Raw genomic sequence first — 17,417 nt, 5'->3', positions numbered from 1 at the left:
ATACACAATCTTCATTAAGTATTTATAATAGACCTTTAATAAAGACTATATAAATTAGTATCAGGTCTCTTTCTATATATAATAAAAAAGAAGATTTAAGATTGGTTGCTATATAAATAATATACAGTATCAATGGACGCTGCTTTACAGCGCCACTTGGAAACAACCAAAGAGGGAAAATACAAACAAAGCGTTCCCCGCGCGGCGGTCGACATTTTAAAGTGACTCCCGCCTAAGCGTCTTCCGACGTCAATTTTGACTGCGACGACGCTCTTGCGATCATTCCTCTGACTCGCCCCTGGAACTGCTCCTTTAGGTGATATTCACCGTCAGCCGTCATGGAGGATAGGGTGCAATTTGATTTGAATGAGTCGCTCAAGTACTATCTGAGCGACCCGACCTCTGTGCCTACACCTGATGCCGACGCAGAACTGTTGGACTGCGAGGCGGATCCTGAGCAAATATCTGCGTCTTTGATCGATAATGTTTTGAATCCAATCGTGGATGGGATTGCAGAAAGCCCGGAAGCAATCACACGGGCATCGTCGTTCGACTCGTTACAACTTCTCTTAAAGTAGGCCAAAAGATGTTTCTTTGGAATAGCTTATCGGACGTGCTGACACTCCCCTAGATATTCTACATTCCTCCCTACGAAGTCTCTGAGTAAGCTCCTTGATCTAATTGTATCGGGCTTGTCTGTCGAAGCGGATATCATCCATGGCGACCTCGAGTCCGACGAACAGGACGCAATCCTGCACCATAAACAGCTGCTAGAGATGTACGGATTTCTGCTCCAGTGGGCTCTTTCTGCTGTCGAAGTTAAGGCAGCGGAAAAGCCTGCAGATGCGTTGCCCACTCGTCGAGGTCCTGGGAAATCATCAAAATCAAAATCGAGCGCAAAGGACGGTGCCTGGGACTCGGCATCTCAGATTCAGATCTCAATGGAGACTATGTGCAAAGTGATGAAGCTGAAACTTGGGAGAATATTCATGACCACATCGGACCGTGACACATTCATTAACCTGTTCACTCGTTCGATATACTTGATCCTGGAGAGCGAGCAACGGGTCAAGAGCATGACAATCCGCATGCACGCTTTCAAGGTCCTTTGCATTGCTGTCAAGCATCATGGCCACGCATTTGGTGGGTTCTATACAGCGCACGGATTCGAAAATTCAACTAATTATCGACCTAGGAGCGCAAACATCGATCGTGCAAAGCTTGACATATTTCGAGCATCTGTCTGAGCCCATGGCAGAGTTTCTCCATATTCTCGCGGAGCAATATGATTACCCGCAACTTTCAGATGAAATTCTCAAGTGAATGCAACCGAATCGAATCAAAGTGGAAAAGTTACTGACCATGTCTAGGGAGCTCGGTAATAAGGAATTCAACTCCAACGATACAAGAGGGCCCAAATCGGTGTCTGCTTTCATTGTGAAACTTTCCGAACTTGCGCCGCGCCTTATCATCAAGCAGATGACACTCTTGGCCAAGCAACTTGATAGCGAGGTACGAACCTAGTTGTTGTCACATTATACTACCTGTCAATATTCCAGATATCTAATTTGCCTATAGTCATATACACTTCGGTGTGCTGTGGTTGAAGTTTGCGGGAACCTCATTGCCGATCTCAGTCGGCAGGAGGAGCGCAGTGAGAACTACAAGACCCAAATCAACGCATTCTTCGAGGTTTTAGAAGAGCGCTTCCTTGACATTAATCCATACTGCCGATCTCGAGCTATCCAGGTCTATATGAAGATTTGTGACTTGGAGCAGAAGTTCCCTAAAAGACGCCAAGCAGCTGCAGAGTTGGCTACAAGGAGCCTCGAAGATAAGAGCAGTAATGTTCGTCGAAACGCAATCAAGCTGCTAGCGAAACTAGTAGCGACTCATCCTTTCAGTGTCATGCATGGCGGGCAGCTCGCACTCAAAGAGTGGAATGCAAGGCTCGAAACTGTTGATAATGAGTTGAACGCCCTTCGACCTCCAGAAACACCCGGTCTAGATGGCACGGAGCCTTCTCATGTTGACAGTGAGCTGCTGGATGATGCGACGCAATTGCCAGAAGACTCTCCATCGAAGGCACCGCGCATCTCAGAACAAGAGAGAGCTGCCGCAATCCAGAAGGCTGCCGAAGAAGCCGCGACGTCCGAATTGATGACACGGCTCCAGTTGACCAGGAAATATTATTCAGAGGCTATTCGGTTTATCGAAGTTCTTCACTCGGCTTCTGAAACCGTTTCTCAACTCTTAGGATCTAGGAATAAGAGTGAAGTCATCGAGGCAATGGATTTCTTTGTCATGATGGATGCCTACCGAGTTGAAACAGCTCGAACTGGAATAAGACGAATGCTTCGTCTTATCTGGACCAAGGGGAACAGTGACGAAGGCAAAGGAGTCCAAACGCACTTGATCGATTGCTACAAGGGTCTCTTCTTCGATGCCCCGGATGCATTCAGCCCTAACGATGCTGCCAACTATATTGCACGAAATATGATATCGCTGACTTTCGGTTCTACGTCTGCTGAGTTGACTTGCCTCGAGCAACTTCTTAGCACCATGATGAAAGCGGGCAACATTCCGGAGGCTGTAATCGCAAAGCTCTGGCAGGTCTACGGTGTCCAGCGAAAAGAGATATCACGGACACAACGTCGAGGCGCCATTATTGTCCTCGGCATGCTTGCTTTGGCGGACCCTGATGTGGTCGTGAAAGAGATTGAAGTTATGCTGCGGATTGGACTGGGAAATCTTGGTCGTTCCGATCTTATTCTTGCGAAGTATACATGCATCGCTTTAAAGAGAATAATGCCCACCCGTCAAGCCAAGTCAAAGGAGGCTGGAATCCCTAAACTCGCCAATGATCACCCTATCTTAAGCAAGCTTGCCAGTATGGTAGAGATTGCTTCTGACTCTAAGGAGTGGTACGGTGTGGCTGAGCAATCGATCAGTGCTATCTATACGCTGTCTAAGCACCCGGACGTTCTCTGCTCCGATGTCTTGAGACGAAAGACAAGGTTCGTCTTCCAGCCTCAGATGCACAGTGTCCCATCATCCAGCATGTCCGTCGATGGTGAACAGCAAAGACCTGGGACTGCTTCCAGCCAGGTCTCACGGAAAGGCACTTCCTCATCCGCCCTCTCTCAATTACTCTTTATCGTGGGCCACATTGCAATCAAGCAAATTGTTCATCTCGAGTTGTGCGAACTTGATTTCAAGCGACGTAAAGCTGAGCAGGAGAAGGAAAAGGCGTCTAGCGCTCCTTCTCAAAAGAGGAATGAGCCCACTGAAGATGATGAACTTGATCTTATCGGCGGAACGACTGAGGACGACTTCACCGAAGCTATGGCCCATATTCGCGAACGCGAGCTGCTTTACGGTGACAACTCGCTGCTTGCAAAGTTCGGGCCTTTGGTGACAGAGATCTGTGCAAATAACAACACCTACCCTGACCGTAACCTCCAGGGGGCCGCGACCCTTTGCATGGCCAAGCTCATGTGTGTGTCGGCAGAATATTGTGAGAAGAATCTCCCTCTTCTCATCACCATCATGGAACGATCAGAAGACCCCACCGTCCGCAGCAATGTGGTGATCGCCCTGGGTGATATGGCTGTCTGTTTTAACCATCTCATTGACGAGAATACCGATTTCCTTTATCGCCGGCTCAACGATGATGATGCTTCTGTCAAACGCACTTGTCTTATGACGCTTACTTTCCTTATTCTGGCAGGCCAGGTCAAGGTTAAAGGACAACTCGGCGAGATGGCTAAGTGCCTGGAGGATGAAGACAAGAAGATTGCTGATCTGGCACGAATGTTTTTCACTGAACTCGCCACCAAGGATAACGCCGTTTATAATCACTTCGTTGACATGTTCAGTCTTTTGAGTGCTGAGCGCAACGTCGACGAGGGTGCCCTTCGGAGAATCATCAAATTCCTGATTGGCTTCATAGAAAAGGTACGTCTATGCTTTTTCCTACTTGTAGTATGTAACTCTAATGCCGTTTGAATAGGAGAAACACGCCCGACAGCTCGCAGATAAGCTTGCCGCTCGACTCCCCCGTTGTGACACAGAGAGACAATGGAATGATGTGGCATATGCCCTGTCATTGTTGCCTCACAAGAACGAGGATATTACCAAGACCTTGAGTGCTGGGTTCAACAAGGTGGTCTCTGCAACTGCTTGAACGGTATAAATTCAACGTGATGCCAAATTCGACGGTTTAAATTCGTTTGTACAATGATTTATGCATGGATATGGACTATTTCTTCTTTTTCTGCTTCTGTTTTTACGACTTGGGATAGGATTCTCTGCGCCATGGGAGGCACAGGGCGTGGATGGTTATGTGGTCTTGGAAGATATCTTGTTGGGTCAATTTGGCGTTCTCGCAATGGTAATCAGTACTCGAGATCGAGTCTGTCTTTGTATGTTGACTTCTGCACGTCTCGAATATACATTTTCATCTGTTATTCCAAAGCTACCATACAAGTATACGTACACTGGTCGTAAGCATCTTTAAATATAATTCCAAATCCCACGTATGAACTACTGATTTTTATTTGCAGTTAGTTATATATAATTGGTTTATGTGCTGGGTTCTCTCCAGGAAAGAATCTGGAAGTAACGAGGAAGCATGCTAGGAACCGACCAAGGAAATATGACGCAAAAAAATAGCCCCCGGCCGACTCAACTACCTATGTAATATGTATAATTATGGACAGCGGACTAGTCTAATTAGGAGCCCTCGAAGCTCAACGCATCCCCTAAGCACCCTGCACTTTGCTTTCCTCCAAGGCGTAGTTCTCCGCTCGGAGTCCTTCCAGAGCTCGTAGCCCTTCCTCAGTCAGCTCTGGTTTTCCCAGGGGCGTGACTGCGCCCGTAAAGAAGCGGGGCTGCCATTCCTCGTTCTTCTCCTTGCGTTCAGCGGCCCTTTGGCGCTGTCGCTCCTCAATCTCCTGTTTTAATTTGGTGGCCTGGCTGTACCTTTTCTCGAGGATAGCAGCGGTGACGTTGGACCAGAATTTGAGCGACTCATTGGATAGCTGGCATTCTGTTGGGGGCAGGTGTTTGGTGACTGGGAAAAGTGGCGCAATGTCGATGAGAAGACGAGCATCCGTGGAGCCGGCAACGGTGTAGAAGATCTGGCCGTGCCACGAGCCGCTGATTCGGCAAAGGATATCGCTTTCAGGCACGTCCTTGATCCTATTCGTCGTGTCATTGTCTGGATTATACCTGAAGATCACGCCCTCGACCTTGTTTTGCGAACGGCCGATCCATCCTTCCTCCAAATATTGCAAGATAGCTTTGATTTTGGTTTTGGGGCAGTAAAAGTAGCATGAATCTGCTACCGTGATGGACAATGCCCCTCGCAAAAGACCGCCCAGGTGAGCCGAGGGATGTGTCAGTTGATACTCTTCATTGTCTCTGTTTCGAAGAGTAATAAAAATCCCGAGATTGTGCTGGCCAGGGCTGACGCGAATACTAGTTCCGGTAAATTTGGCACTTATCTGGTCAAATCCACGGGCTGATACGCCCTCCTCAGGGCAGTCGATATAAAATGCAGAGACGGGAGGATGGTGAGATGTTTGTTCGGTCAGGTAGCAAATCTTAATCGGGCCTTCGCCCGTCGCGGCAACGTTTACACTGCTATTTGTCGCTGTTAAGCCGGAGGAAATGTCAAATGCTGGAGGATCTTCCACCTTCCAAGTGCACTATATGTCAAACATATGAGCAATTTCCATACACAGAGAAAGAAGAATGGCATATTGAGATCGAGGGAAACCATACTCTGAAGAATTCACCGAGGGTAGAGTTATATGGCTTGCAAGGCTTGCCTTTGACGTATTTCTGCGGGGAGAATGTTCAGCAGCAGCACCCCAGAAAATTCTTGCGGTAAAAGTACCAGATCTTTCGTAAACCAAAATCTCAACACCTCCAACATACGCCCAACTGGATCGTCTGATTTGCCAATGCTGCGATTGTCGTGTCAGCAAGAGCATGAAGAGACGTAATTTTGTTCAAAGAGTTATTTTTCTGACCTAGCAAAGGTCTCCGGTCTATCGAGATAGTTCCAATATTCTATATGGGTATTGTTAGTTGTTTCGGGCGGTGGGGTTATAAGATATATAGGCGCGAGTTACCCAGATTGGGAGTGGGCTCTAAAAGCTGTGCCGGGAGCGAGAAACGAACGGACGCAATGTCAGTGACTCCGACGAACCTATTGAACCGGAAAAACAAGGTCGTATTAGTAACGTTGGTATAACGAGTGCAATTGATCCATGAGGGCAATCGGGCCCCATGCTGACTTTGCGGTTATACATACTTTCGAAGAATCGAAAGGAACGTCTTCAACTTGGACGAGTCATCTGGAGTTTTCTCCCCTGAATCCAAGGCGTCCAAGGAGAAGCTTGCACTATGGGTGGTTTGTGACATGTCGTGAGCGCTCCTGGGCACCAGGCAGAGGTGAACAGTCAGGACTAGGTAGATATCTTGTAGCCGCCGTAGACCAGCTGAGGGCGAGAGAAGATGGGATGGCAGGCGCTAACAAGATGTGGGGGAACAATCAAGCGAGAAACAAAGACCACATGCACTGAACCTCCCAGAACACAAGAACAAGGCTGTATTAGGTGCTGTTGTAGAGACGTGTCTCCAGCACGCCCGGACATCTTCCAACCCCAAGGCGGTGACGTTCTTCCTTTTTTGCCCCCAACAGGCTGGGGACGGAGGGACCCTGGTACGTCAGTCATCCCCTTATCATATCTGCACAGGTGAAAGTTCCATTGGTCGTGGGTCTCCCCGTAGATAATCCGCAGGTCTTATCCAATCGGCCCATCACGAGGGGCAATGAAGCAGTTGAGTTGGTTTGCAAAGACACGGCATCGGTAACTACCTGGTACCTACGGAGTGACCTAGACGCCGTATTGGGGGTATATGTTACCATGTATGCTCATAATTCAGCCCCTCGCTTCCTTGGAATCAAGGACGAAGTCATACAGGTACAAAGAGGATGTGCTTAGACCATTAGGTAGGTCTATGAAATATCAGTGGAAGCAGTTGGAAAAATGAAGAAAGAAAGACCTTCCTAAGGCTATTTGAGAGATGCGCCATGGACGACTGCAATAGACTGAAAATTACGCTGTATTGTATTCCCTGGCGATATAAGTCTAACTAACGGAGACCCACGAGGTCATCGCTGCTTTGAATATCTAGTAACCAACAGGAGGATCACATTATCCAAGAATGAATGATCCAATAATTTTAGTCATCCAGGAGGGCCAGATCTTCAATGGCCGTTTTCTGCGCCAAAAAGCGGACCCATGTCCTAATGGCCGGTCCATAGTCAAAGCGGCGCCCGGTAGCGTAGTCCTCATCGGCTTGATAGGATTGCTGCTCTTCTCTGATGGACGCGCGTAGCTCTTTTTGATGCTCACAGAGCTTCACTTGCTGCGCCGCAAGCTCCTCAGAGGAGTATACTTTATATTGTTTCTCCTCTTCTGTAGGAACTGATGTTATGTTAACCATCTCCTCAGTTAATCCATACAAGGCGTCTGGCCCTAAGAGAATATTTTCGAGCAGAGAAGTTGAAAAGGCCGTGGCTGTGTCATCCCTACTTGTGGCGGCAAGAAGCCGATTGACCAGTTGTAAGCACCTGATGTTGACCGCTAATTCTTGAATGTAAGCGTCCATTGGGTCCCGAACAAGACCTAAAACGGAGAATTCGATCTGATCCTCTTCATACTCCGCCATCCGAGTAAGAATGTCTGGTTTCGCCAAGTTTAACCAATCATCTGGGGAGCAATCGCCTGGAAAGCCAGTCAATGACACTCGTTTGATCTGTTCGGCATGGAGATAACGTACCACGAGCTTGAGGCTGGCGTTCTAAACCATCGAATTTCCAGAGTTTCCCCAAAGCGGGGACAAATGCAATGAAATGGAACCCAGCGTCGACATCGCTATCGTTGTAATTGTTTTTGGATGGCTTGGCCTTGCTAAAAGTAGTTTCATTTCTAAGATGAAGGTCTGCATTGAGCATATCCATTTTCCTAATATGATGCTTAGTAAGGCTATATAACAGGTAAAAAAGGGAATATGGGCATACCTGGCAAATGAATTGTGAATATTTTTCACAAATTCAAAATTGTTGATCGCATCTCCCCTTAGAGCAGGTGTGAAGGGCATTGTAAACTCCTTAAACAGCCGTAAATTTTCACCAAGATCAATTCCTTCAATATTATTGACAATATTAAGCAATGCAACGCTAGCACATGCATTGTTAGCTGTCTAAATAAGATATTAGTGACCATATATAGAATCTATAAGGTAAATCCTAATACTAACCTGGTTTGCAAACCAAATACCCTCCGGACAAATCGCTTCTTGCTTTTCTGGATCATCTTCTCGCCAGCGAAATAAGAATATTAACCCATAGACTGGTTTACTAGTCGCCGTTAAACTCTAGCATATTAAGAATAAGATTAAAAGAAAAGGGAGCATGACATCGTCGCCTCTATTTATTCGAAAAGGGAAAACTTGGAGGATACTCACTGTAAAACTGCTAGCATTTCATCATCCAAGGATACGACTTCCTGTACTTTGACCCCCTTCACTCCAAACTCACGAAGCATTACGTTGAAGAGGGCCTGTCAAACGTGTGAGATGACCGAGGCAACAACGGCATGTCATGTCAAGACACAAGTAGAGGTAGGTTCAACCTTACAGGCTCTGATTCGATCTCGCAAAAACCATTCCATTTATCTTTCTCCAGATGTGTAGCTGGACTAAGAGGATCGTTCGAATATAGCTTTCTCGTCTCCTCTGCCAAACTTGTGGGATTTGATTGAGTGTTTAAACGACGTCGTTTTGCGCGTTGTGCCATTTTTTCTTTCTTTCTTTCTTCTGTTGAAACCTGGACCGGCAGGCAGAAGCTTGTAAATTTAAATAAAAAAAAAATCTTAATCAAGAATTGTATGAGAAGCGGCCCGAAAAGAGAGTTCGTATACCGGCTGAAGGGCAATCTCTTAGCTGGGCTCCAATTGCAAATTCAAACAGAGATTTCGTAGAAATCGGTTGGTGTGTAGACGAGAATATTGTGTTTTCTAGATAGTTGATGCCACTTGGATGCAAATGGCCTCGTTTTGTTTTAAAGCCGGCTCTCTTTCCAGGCTGGCGCATTCGGGCTGGGCGCAACCTGAGAGTATTGAGAGGCAGCCGAGCTGATCGATGCACCGCGACATCAGATCATCAGTATGGTCCAAAACTGTGGGTCTTTTCGTTCCGATTACAGCACATCTTTCACGTAAATATGACAAAGCTCTAGGTTCTCGTAAAAACTGGAAGAAAGTCAAGGTAGCTTCCTAGAGGCACGTACCTTTTAGGTTGTCACTTGGGGCGAGGAAGGAGCTCCATGATTGGATAGAGCTCAGCTGGGCCCGACGCGTTAAAACATCTTGCGGGCTTCCGCGATTACAGAGAAATCCAGATTCAACGACCTGGCTGCTTCACTCCTTTGTGTTCTATCTCTTGGAAAAGCCTTTCTTAAAAGGAGATACAAGTCATTTCAACCTTGTCTTTCTCTTGCTTTCCCTGAGGCCTCGGGTGTTATTCTGCGTTGTTTTTTTCTTTTTTTTTCATCCCGCGACGCGGGGAGCATCATACAGGGTAAATATCTACCACACCCTCTACATCATAAATCAAGACGCTGTATCCATTCTGCCGTGCTGGCACCCATTATGGGATGATACTAATACGTTTTTGATATTTAGGCTAGCCTTTTGTCTCGTATTCTTTAGTGTGCTTCACACTCGCAGCATGCCATGAACGGCACTCCTCGGCTTCGGTCTGCATTCCCTCAGACGCCCCAGACCACACAACGATTAAAACAGCAATATCAGACCCCAACGAAGGCTAGGCCTCGTCCCTCCAATGAGCTGAAGTCGCCCACGAAAGCAGCGCAAAATGGAGATACACCGTTGGTTCCAACACAGCTGATTGACGCACCATCGCAGCGTCTCTACGTGGTAACTTTATATGTCGCAATCAATGCCTGGAAAGTATATGAATCGTGGACCGCATCCGACGACCTCGATTCAACATGGCTTTTTCTGAAGTGGATATTCATTGATGGCGGGTTTCTGTTTGGTGTACAAGCACTACGGATACCTTGGATTGAATGGAGCTTTGCAACAACACTGGCAGTTTTTTTGATCCACGTGGCTGGTAATGTCTTTCTCATGTTTCGCATACCGGTATGCATCTCTCTACAACATGATTAGTGGTGCCATGTTGTTACTTGTTTCTTTCTTCTTCTCTGTTACTGATTCATGGACAGATCCCAGTGGCCGCTTGGATATCCGGATTCTTTAAATTGTTTTGGGATCGCGAAATATCAATATCAGAGCGACATGTTAAACCCGGAGATATTATCCACAATGCGTCATTGATCCTCGGAAAACAAATCGTCCATATCCTCCCCGAGGGGTGAGTTACATCACATCTCCAAGTCGCTTCTGTTGCCATTTTTTTAAACATTGTCCCTAATCATGATAGGTCGGCTATTCTCAACCCAGACAGGATTCCACTCTGCTTGGATGCACACCATACCTCTGTCGAACTACCAATTCGTGTTAATCAAACTGATCCAATCCTGATAGAGCTTTTACATATCGACTTGGATACCCAGAAAAACGAGACAATCTCCATACCCTCAAGGCAACTGAAACAAATGAAGCGCCAGGCAGAAAAACAGAATGGCGGCTCCAGATCTATTCAACACCGTGATCTGCTTCTGCCCGTGAAAAAGACAGGCTTATACCGGCTTCAGCGGGTAGTGGATGAGTCGAAGCTTGACGTGCACATGCGAACCTCCGATTCAGTCGTGGTATCATGTCCCAAGGCGCTAATAAAGCAATCGCCCGTACACAAATGCAAGGGAGAGCTTTCTAATCTGATTCTGGAAGTTGAAGGAACCCCCCCTTTGAAGATCAAGTACAGTCGACAAGTCAATCAACGGGAGCGTGGAATTTCGTTCCAGAATATTCAACCGGATGGCCTCAACTCCCCTCTGCTTTCCCAGAAAACACCCGCAGCCTTGTTTAACCCTAAACAGTTGGATATCAGTTGGGCCCAAAGTCAGAAAATCGAAGTTCCATTGAATGAATCGTTAAATGTGGGTGGGGAATGGATTTATGCGATTGAGGAGGTGCATGATGGCTGTGGAAACGTTGCGAATTACTCAATTTATCTCGATGAAAGTGATCGTGTTTCGAAGGCCTTGGCCCCGTTGCAGCAATTCTCTGTGCATGAACGACCTCGCCTCTCTTTGACAGGTTGTAATGACCGCAATTTCCTTCAAACAGCCCGAGGGGAGTATATTGACCTACCGACAAATTTCCACCCTTCCGGACAAGGCTATAGCCAAGATGGCCCATTCACTTTCTCCTATTCGTTCAACGGCATTGAAAATGGAACCCCCAAGCCCCGGCAACTCTCAATCAAGGATTTGAACCAGAAGACTCAGATAAAAGAACAAGGGTGGTACACTCTCAGCTCTGTTTCAAGTCAATTTTGCTCAGGAGAGATCTTGGAACCCTCCTCCTGTTACCTGCACAACCCTCCAGAGCCAGAGTTGGCAGTCAAGTATGAAAAAATATTTGATAAATGTGCCAACAATTCAGTGGGCCTCCTTGTCGACTTGGATCTCACTGGGTCCCCGCCATTCCGTCTTCGTTACACCATCGAACACTCCAAAGGAGTCGAGACCAAGTCTCAAGTTATTGAGGGATTGCGCAATCAGCTTGATTTCACTCCTAAAGAGGCAGGTTTCTATCGTTACCGCTTCCTGGACATCTCGGATGCTGTTTATGGTCCTCGTTCTCTGAAGGACAGTACGCCTGTACTGGAGCAAGATGTGAAGCCGCCTGCATCTGCGCGATTCATTGGCTCCCGTGATGTGCGCAAAGCCTGCTTCGGAGAGCCAGTATCTGCGGATGTTTCCTTCATTGGCGAGTCACCTTGGACATTACAGTATGAACTTATCCACAATGGGAAGCGAACGAAACATACTCTCCAAAGTGAAGATGCCATGGCGACCATTACTACTGATCAATTGATGAGTGGTGGCGAATATACCTTGACCTTGACCAGCATTCAGGACAGATCGAACTGCAAACGACTACTCAAGGACAGTGTAAGGATCGACGCCCGGTCGAAGCCACCTCATGTTGCATTTGGCCATATCGACAAGAAGAGAGATGTGTCAGCTCTGCAAGGATCGAAGGTTGAAATTCCCCTTCGGCTAAGTGGGGAACGTCCTTGGACCGTGAAGTATAAGAACGCCGACACTGATTCCCATCTTGTTGAGAAGACTTTCTGGGAAGCGAACAGTAAACTGTCTGTCGATCAAGAAGGCCGATACGAGCTCGTGGAAGTATCTGATGCTTCCTGTGTTGGCACAATCGACCCATCTGCCAACATTTTCAAGGTCTCTTGGATACCTCTTCCGCGTATATTATCAGTTGACAATGTTGCTATCGGTGAAAACCGCAAGATTTCGAGACCAGATATCTGCCAAGGTGACGATGACAGCCTCGAGCTAAGGCTCTCTGGAAACCCCCCTTACACAGTGCGATATGAGCAGCAGCGCAAAGCTATCAGTGGCTCTTCCTCTGTTAGGATACAAAGCCTCAGGACAGCTCTCGGTGCAACGACCGTGGAAATGGACACTTCTGACCCTGGAATTTACACCTACCGATTTACCGAGATAAGCGATAATCTCTACGATAATGATCCACGGAACCAAAATCCTGTCGTTGTTACGCAGCGTGTAAATGCGCTCCCTTCGGCCAAATTCGATTCTCCAGGACATATCTATGGCTTCTGTAAGGAGGATTCTAGTGGGGAAGAATACATTCCCATCACCCTCACCGGTGTTCCTCCGTTCTCGCTGGAAGTTTCAATCAAACATCATTCAAATTCCAAGTCCGAGACGGTTTCGATACCCAACATCAATTCAAACCGCCACAACCTTGCCATTCCGAGGCGTCACTTGGATCTAGGTCAACATGTTGTCAACATACAAAAGGTACGAGACGGTCGTGGTTGCCAGTGGACCACTGAAGTCGACGTGTCTTCTGTCAGAATTTCTGTTTCAGATGTCCCTACCATTATACCCTTAGAGTCGAAAACGGATTACTGTGTCGGTGAGCGAGTGTCATTCTCGCTATCCGGCACTGCGCCGTTTGAGATTTTTTACACCTTTGACGATGCTCAGAGAAAGGCCAAGTCTCATGACACCAATTTCCGGCGCATCGCAGAAAGACCTGGTGAATTTACTATCAACGCAGTGAGTGATGGTGCGAGCGGAAAGTGCAAAGCTCACAAGAATATTTCCAAAATTATCCATCCCATGCCTAGCGTCAAAATCAGTAAGGGCCAAGTCTCAGTGGTCGATATCCACGAAGGTGGTGAAGCAGAAATTCACTTTGAATTCTGGGGAACACCGCCATTTGAGTTCACGTAAGTCTCATATGCCCTTATTTATGCACGCTTATTTACTAACTCCATTTAAGATACATCCGAAGTTCGAATGCCCGGAAAGGCAAGAAAGCTGAAGTCCTAGATATCAAGCATGATATTTCCTACGACCATGTGAAGACTATCAGCACCTCCGATGAGGGTACTTATGAGGTCGTTGCCATCAAGGACAAATACTGCTCATTTTCGTCACAGCAGCCTATAGGCAAATCGAACAAAGCAACGACAAGGTCCTAAATCGTGAAATGGAGTTTTTTTCTGAATTAATGTGGATTGCAAACAATCATGGCGCCTGATTTTGTTTTCTATTTTGAATATGTATTCCTTTTTTTTCCCTGTACGGAGTGCTGCTGTTATTATTAGATTCTAACTACAAACGGCCCAGAAGAATTAACATTTACTTGTCCTCCGAATCTTGAGACCGAACATCAATACTCTGAATAAGGTTCTCTCCTAGCCGTGCGATTTCGTTTAGAATAGCGCCTCGGTTGATTGAGACGGTATCCTTATCTTGATTCGTTGGATCAATGTACGATCTCGGGATTGTCGAGTAGGATACTTTCAAACTCCAGGGCTTGGGATTCGCCATCTGCGGGTTCCAGAGTCCTGCGATATGAGTGCTCTGCTCGTCCCCCTGGAAAAGCAGGACACTATTACCGAAACAACTCTGTAGTTCCTGTACAAATGAAACGATGATTGTCGAGGGGCGATAGCTTTCCTTTGAGAGACCAGTGAGATTCTTGAATTTCGTCGATGAAGACGATCGACTGCGCAAGACGGTCGGATTCAGTCTGATTACGAAGTCATATGGCGCCATGGAGGTATCGAAGAGCTCTTCCAAGTCAAGACCGGAGCGTTCTGCTTTCAAAAGTTTCATGGCCGCCTTCGCCAGCGAAGAGAGTCGAGCCGCAACAACCTTGGGAGGCATGCCATACTGTGTCCAGGTGACGCCGTCGATGTCGAGATCCGAAGCTGCGAACAGAGCGACGGTGTTCATGGCCGGATCCACGCAACGCCATGCAGAGAACTTATTCTTTATCACATCGACCGTGCTTTGGTCGAGTCCACCGCCCAGATTAACGATAGCTGGTTCCTCTTGCCAGTCCCATCTTGAAATGAAATGAAGAGTCCTGAAGAATCCAGCCATCACACTGGAAGGAGCCTCCCATGGGTACGGTTGGGTGAACGTGCGTACAGTCAATAATTCGATGACTTCTTCTGAGAAGTGGGCGGTCAGGAGGTGGCAATTAAACCAATGTTTCACCAAGCGCATCGTAGGAGACAGGAGCGGAAAGCGAGTGCACAGATTGCGAATCGCTTGCGTCAGGCGAGGAGCCTGAACAAAGATCCGCTTGTATGTGGAGAGAGCGTATGCCAGGTCTCCTTTTGAGCGAGAGCTATTGGACTTGCCCTTCAATTCGCGCTCCAACAAGGTCTGCTCACGGTCATGGTGGATACGAAGACGGAAGGCTAACCCTGATGTATGCAAGATATCGAGGAACGCGGTGTTCAGAATCGTAGTGCCATCATTTTCCACGCCAACCTGGGTTGAAACAGCAGCACCAGATGTTTCCATAAACTCTCCTATCTTGACAAGGAAAGCAACTTTTGTCATCTGAATTGCCGAAAGGTCGTCGGGCCATCGCCCAGAGCTTTCGAACTGAAGCACAATATCCATAGGATCCCGGCGAGAGCCAGATGAACTGGAGGTTTGCAGCGCTGCGTAACGAAGGAGAGGACTGGCTGGCAGCAGTTGTTTGATAGTCAAGGGAATATCTTCCATATTGTGGAACGATCTTTCCAACGAGTGGAAAGCGTTGCTAATCTGCTGGAAGGATGGGTCAGAATATGAAAAGGTGCCGTCACCCACAAGTCGAAGTTTTTCATCATATTCATCGCCAACGAAGACCATGTCTTCTTCCGCAAGATTGAAATGGCGATGGAGCACGTAAGTCACAATCTGATAGATGATAGAAGGTGCTGAAGGACCATCAGACCACACCAAACTTTCCAGGATACTTCCATCTTTAAACCGTCTCAATTCGGACTTGTCTCCCCAGAAGGAACGGAAAGAGGCCGTTTCCTCCTTCTCTTCAGCTAACGGGCCATGGTCGACAACGCGCATGGAGTTTTCGGAATGTACAATGAGCCCCACGTTTATTACGTTTGACTCTTTGTTCACCACGTAGCGTTTCCCAACTGACCAAGGTTGAATACACTGGCCAGAGATGGAGACCAATTTAACTCTGTCTCCCAGAGCTCTTAAGAGAACTTTGTGGACAGAAGTTTGGTGATGGACTGATTGCAACGTATCGCCATTGAGGGGCAACCTGATGGAGATAACTCGGTCGAACCGAAGCAGAGGTTCATCAACTTTGAGGATGAAGACTCTCTCAAAGTTATCGTCGCGGGACTCATTGAGCATCCTTAAAGTCACACCAGCCTCATGGCGGAGAACAGTGTAGGAGGAAAGAGTCATTTTATATAAAAGGTTCAACCCTCTCTTACCATCATAGAGAATTGGCTGGCCATGAGGCAGTACAGCTTCAGAATTGAAGAAAGTCAAGGGCTTTGTGAAGTCCTTTGCCGTGATAAACTGGACCATCGCTTTGAAAAGCTGATAGCTGCTGTACGATGGCAAAAGAACGGGTTTTCCATTTGGACCACCGCCTTCGAAAAGTAAAGCCATCATTATTGCCCATTCAAAACCTCCAAAGCCGCCCTGGTGGAATGAAGAACCAAACCCACGTTGACGGAGCCAAGTGCGGCCGAGAATACATGCATCGCGGAATGATGTACATTTTGTAGTGGCCAAGTATAAGACTTTATGGTACTGAGCCACGGAAGCATCGGATCGGAGAGCAGCGTTGTAGAACATAGTTGCCGTACTGGAGTCTTCTCCAGCATCTGCCACAAGTGCGCCTTGTCTAATATTGTTCTTCATAGGCAAGGTTCGCGAGATCGGGAACACCGTGTTGTCGATAGCTGTAATAATCCGAACTCGCATGCTACTGCCATGATCCTTAGTAGGTTCAAGAACGATGACCGGGCGAAGACTGTCTCCATCTTGCTGCTCAAACTTGACTTGGTGGTCCAGATCTTTCGCTTCTCGAATACCGGCTGCGATGCAAGCGACGTAGTATGCTCTTTTATAGAAGTATCGATAGTTGACATAGTCCTTTTCCTGAAAAAGCGAGTCCGGCATCGTGACGGCGAGATCAATCGTCGAGCAATCGGCATCTCTGACACCAGTGCGAAGAGCAAAACTTCCCACGACATTGACATTGGCTGGCTTGGAATATGCGAGGAGATACTTTGCATCTTTGCTAGGTCGAGGGTTGGGGAATGGTACAGCAACTCCATGTGCGCTCTGGAGCTCTTTTTCCGCTTCAACAATAGACTGTGGAGGCTTCTCGGCGAGATTTTCAATGATTTCTTTCAATTTATGGAGTATCTCATGAGCTCTGGATCCTTGCTTTTCATAATTTGGTCGCAAGTCCGTCAATAATTCGTCCATCTGGAGCTTGAAGAAGCTGGATTTGTAGAGCCCGCCAGTAAATGCAACTTCTGCAGAGACCCCGTTACTGCTGCTTCGAGATCCATTTTTGGATTTCATGGACTGCTGTTTCCCAGGTAGGCCATTGCCAGCCTCATTCGCAGATCGTGTCATTGACATGGGCCTTGTCGGGTTTTCAGAGGTATCATCGTTTTCGGGACTGATTTTCCTTCGCTTGGAAGAATGGGAGGACATTTTCTCTCATGTATGATTGGAAAAAAAAATAGAAATTTTATATAAAATAACCAATTGAAGCTCAAGTGTGGCTTTAGACAACTTCCTAAGTTGCTAATTATTATTATGGGCTACTTCTGTAAAATTAAAAACTTCA

At 47.0% G+C, this 17,417-nt stretch overlaps 5 protein-coding genes across 5 annotated transcripts; 2 read left to right on the top strand and 3 right to left on the bottom strand.

Annotated features, from left to right (window-relative positions):
* Positions 1–240: 240 nt before the first annotated feature.
* Positions 241–4,473, top strand: ASPZODRAFT_123501 (hypothetical protein). The gene is made up of 6 exons (XM_022721364.1): positions 241–574; positions 632–1,143; positions 1,196–1,319; positions 1,371–1,512; positions 1,579–3,957; positions 4,013–4,473. Exons 1-6 carry the CDS (start codon positions 339–341, stop codon positions 4,184–4,186), a joined length of 3,567 nt encoding a protein of 1,188 aa, XP_022577857.1. The 5' UTR covers positions 241–338; the 3' UTR covers positions 4,187–4,473.
* A 60-nt stretch (positions 4,474–4,533) lies between these two features.
* Positions 4,534–6,834, bottom strand: ASPZODRAFT_136189 (hypothetical protein). The gene is made up of 6 exons (XM_022724005.1): positions 6,323–6,834; positions 6,141–6,217; positions 6,039–6,078; positions 5,903–5,972; positions 5,788–5,847; positions 4,534–5,711 (listed from the first exon to the last, which is right to left on the bottom strand). The coding sequence occupies exons 1-6, from the start codon at positions 6,430–6,432 to the stop codon at positions 4,764–4,766; spliced, it is 1,305 nt and encodes a 434-aa protein (XP_022577856.1). The 5' UTR covers positions 6,433–6,834; the 3' UTR covers positions 4,534–4,763.
* A 423-nt stretch (positions 6,835–7,257) lies between these two features.
* Positions 7,258–8,875, bottom strand: ASPZODRAFT_154538 (hypothetical protein; the record flags this gene model as incomplete). The annotated part of the gene is made up of 6 exons (XM_022726101.1): positions 7,258–7,802; positions 7,858–8,042; positions 8,099–8,280; positions 8,338–8,437; positions 8,545–8,639; positions 8,717–8,875. The coding sequence occupies 6 exons, from the start codon at positions 8,873–8,875 to the stop codon at positions 7,258–7,260; spliced, it is 1,266 nt and encodes a 421-aa protein (XP_022577855.1).
* Positions 8,876–9,812: 937 nt separating this feature from the next.
* ASPZODRAFT_74312 (hypothetical protein) lies at positions 9,813–13,767 on the top strand (the record flags this gene model as incomplete). Its single annotated transcript, XM_022729957.1, has 4 exons — positions 9,813–10,244; positions 10,328–10,476; positions 10,546–13,512; positions 13,566–13,767. The coding sequence occupies 4 exons, from the start codon at positions 9,813–9,815 to the stop codon at positions 13,765–13,767; spliced, it is 3,750 nt and encodes a 1,249-aa protein (XP_022577854.1).
* ASPZODRAFT_918659 (hypothetical protein) lies at positions 13,700–17,383 on the bottom strand. Its single transcript, XM_022730430.1, has 2 exons — positions 13,926–17,383; positions 13,700–13,880 (listed from the first exon to the last, which is right to left on the bottom strand). The coding sequence occupies exon 1, from the start codon at positions 17,279–17,281 to the stop codon at positions 13,928–13,930; it is 3,354 nt and encodes a 1,117-aa protein (XP_022577853.1). The 5' UTR covers positions 17,282–17,383; the 3' UTR covers positions 13,700–13,880; positions 13,926–13,927.
* Between the last annotated feature and the right edge of the window lie 34 nt (positions 17,384–17,417).

The sequence above is a fragment of the Penicilliopsis zonata genome (genome assembly GCF_001890105.1).
Source record: "Penicilliopsis zonata CBS 506.65 unplaced genomic scaffold ASPZOscaffold_19, whole genome shotgun sequence".
In the NCBI taxonomy this organism is placed as follows: Eukaryota; Fungi; Ascomycota; class Eurotiomycetes; order Eurotiales; family Aspergillaceae; genus Penicilliopsis; species Penicilliopsis zonata.
The sequence above is the reverse complement of the archived record's forward strand: the minus strand, read 5'-3'. Positions and strand labels throughout refer to the sequence as shown.

Bases quoted from the DNA above. Each gene is read 5' to 3' on its own strand.
- ASPZODRAFT_123501 (XM_022721364.1), top strand. From the start codon at position 339: ATGGAGGATAGGGTGCAATTTGATTTGAATGAGTCGCTCAAGTACTAT. The intron at 1,144-1,195 runs GTGGGTTCTATA...TTATCGACCTAG, and splicing joins GCATCATGGCCACGCATTTG to GAGCGCAAACATCGATCGTG. The intron at 3,958-4,012 runs GTACGTCTATGC...CCGTTTGAATAG, and splicing joins TGATTGGCTTCATAGAAAAG to GAGAAACACGCCCGACAGCT.
- ASPZODRAFT_918659 (XM_022730430.1), bottom strand. From the start codon at position 17,281: ATGTCCTCCCATTCTTCCAAGCGAAGGAAAATCAGTCCCGAAAACGAT.
- ASPZODRAFT_136189 (XM_022724005.1), bottom strand. From the start codon at position 6,432: ATGTCACAAACCACCCATAGTGCAAGCTTCTCCTTGGACGCCTTGGAT. The intron at 5,973-6,038 runs GTCAGAAAAATA...CGACAATCGCAG, and splicing joins AGACCGGAGACCTTTGCTAG to CATTGGCAAATCAGACGATC. The intron at 5,848-5,902 runs GTACTTTTACCG...TTCTCCCCGCAG, and splicing joins TTTGGTTTACGAAAGATCTG to AAATACGTCAAAGGCAAGCC.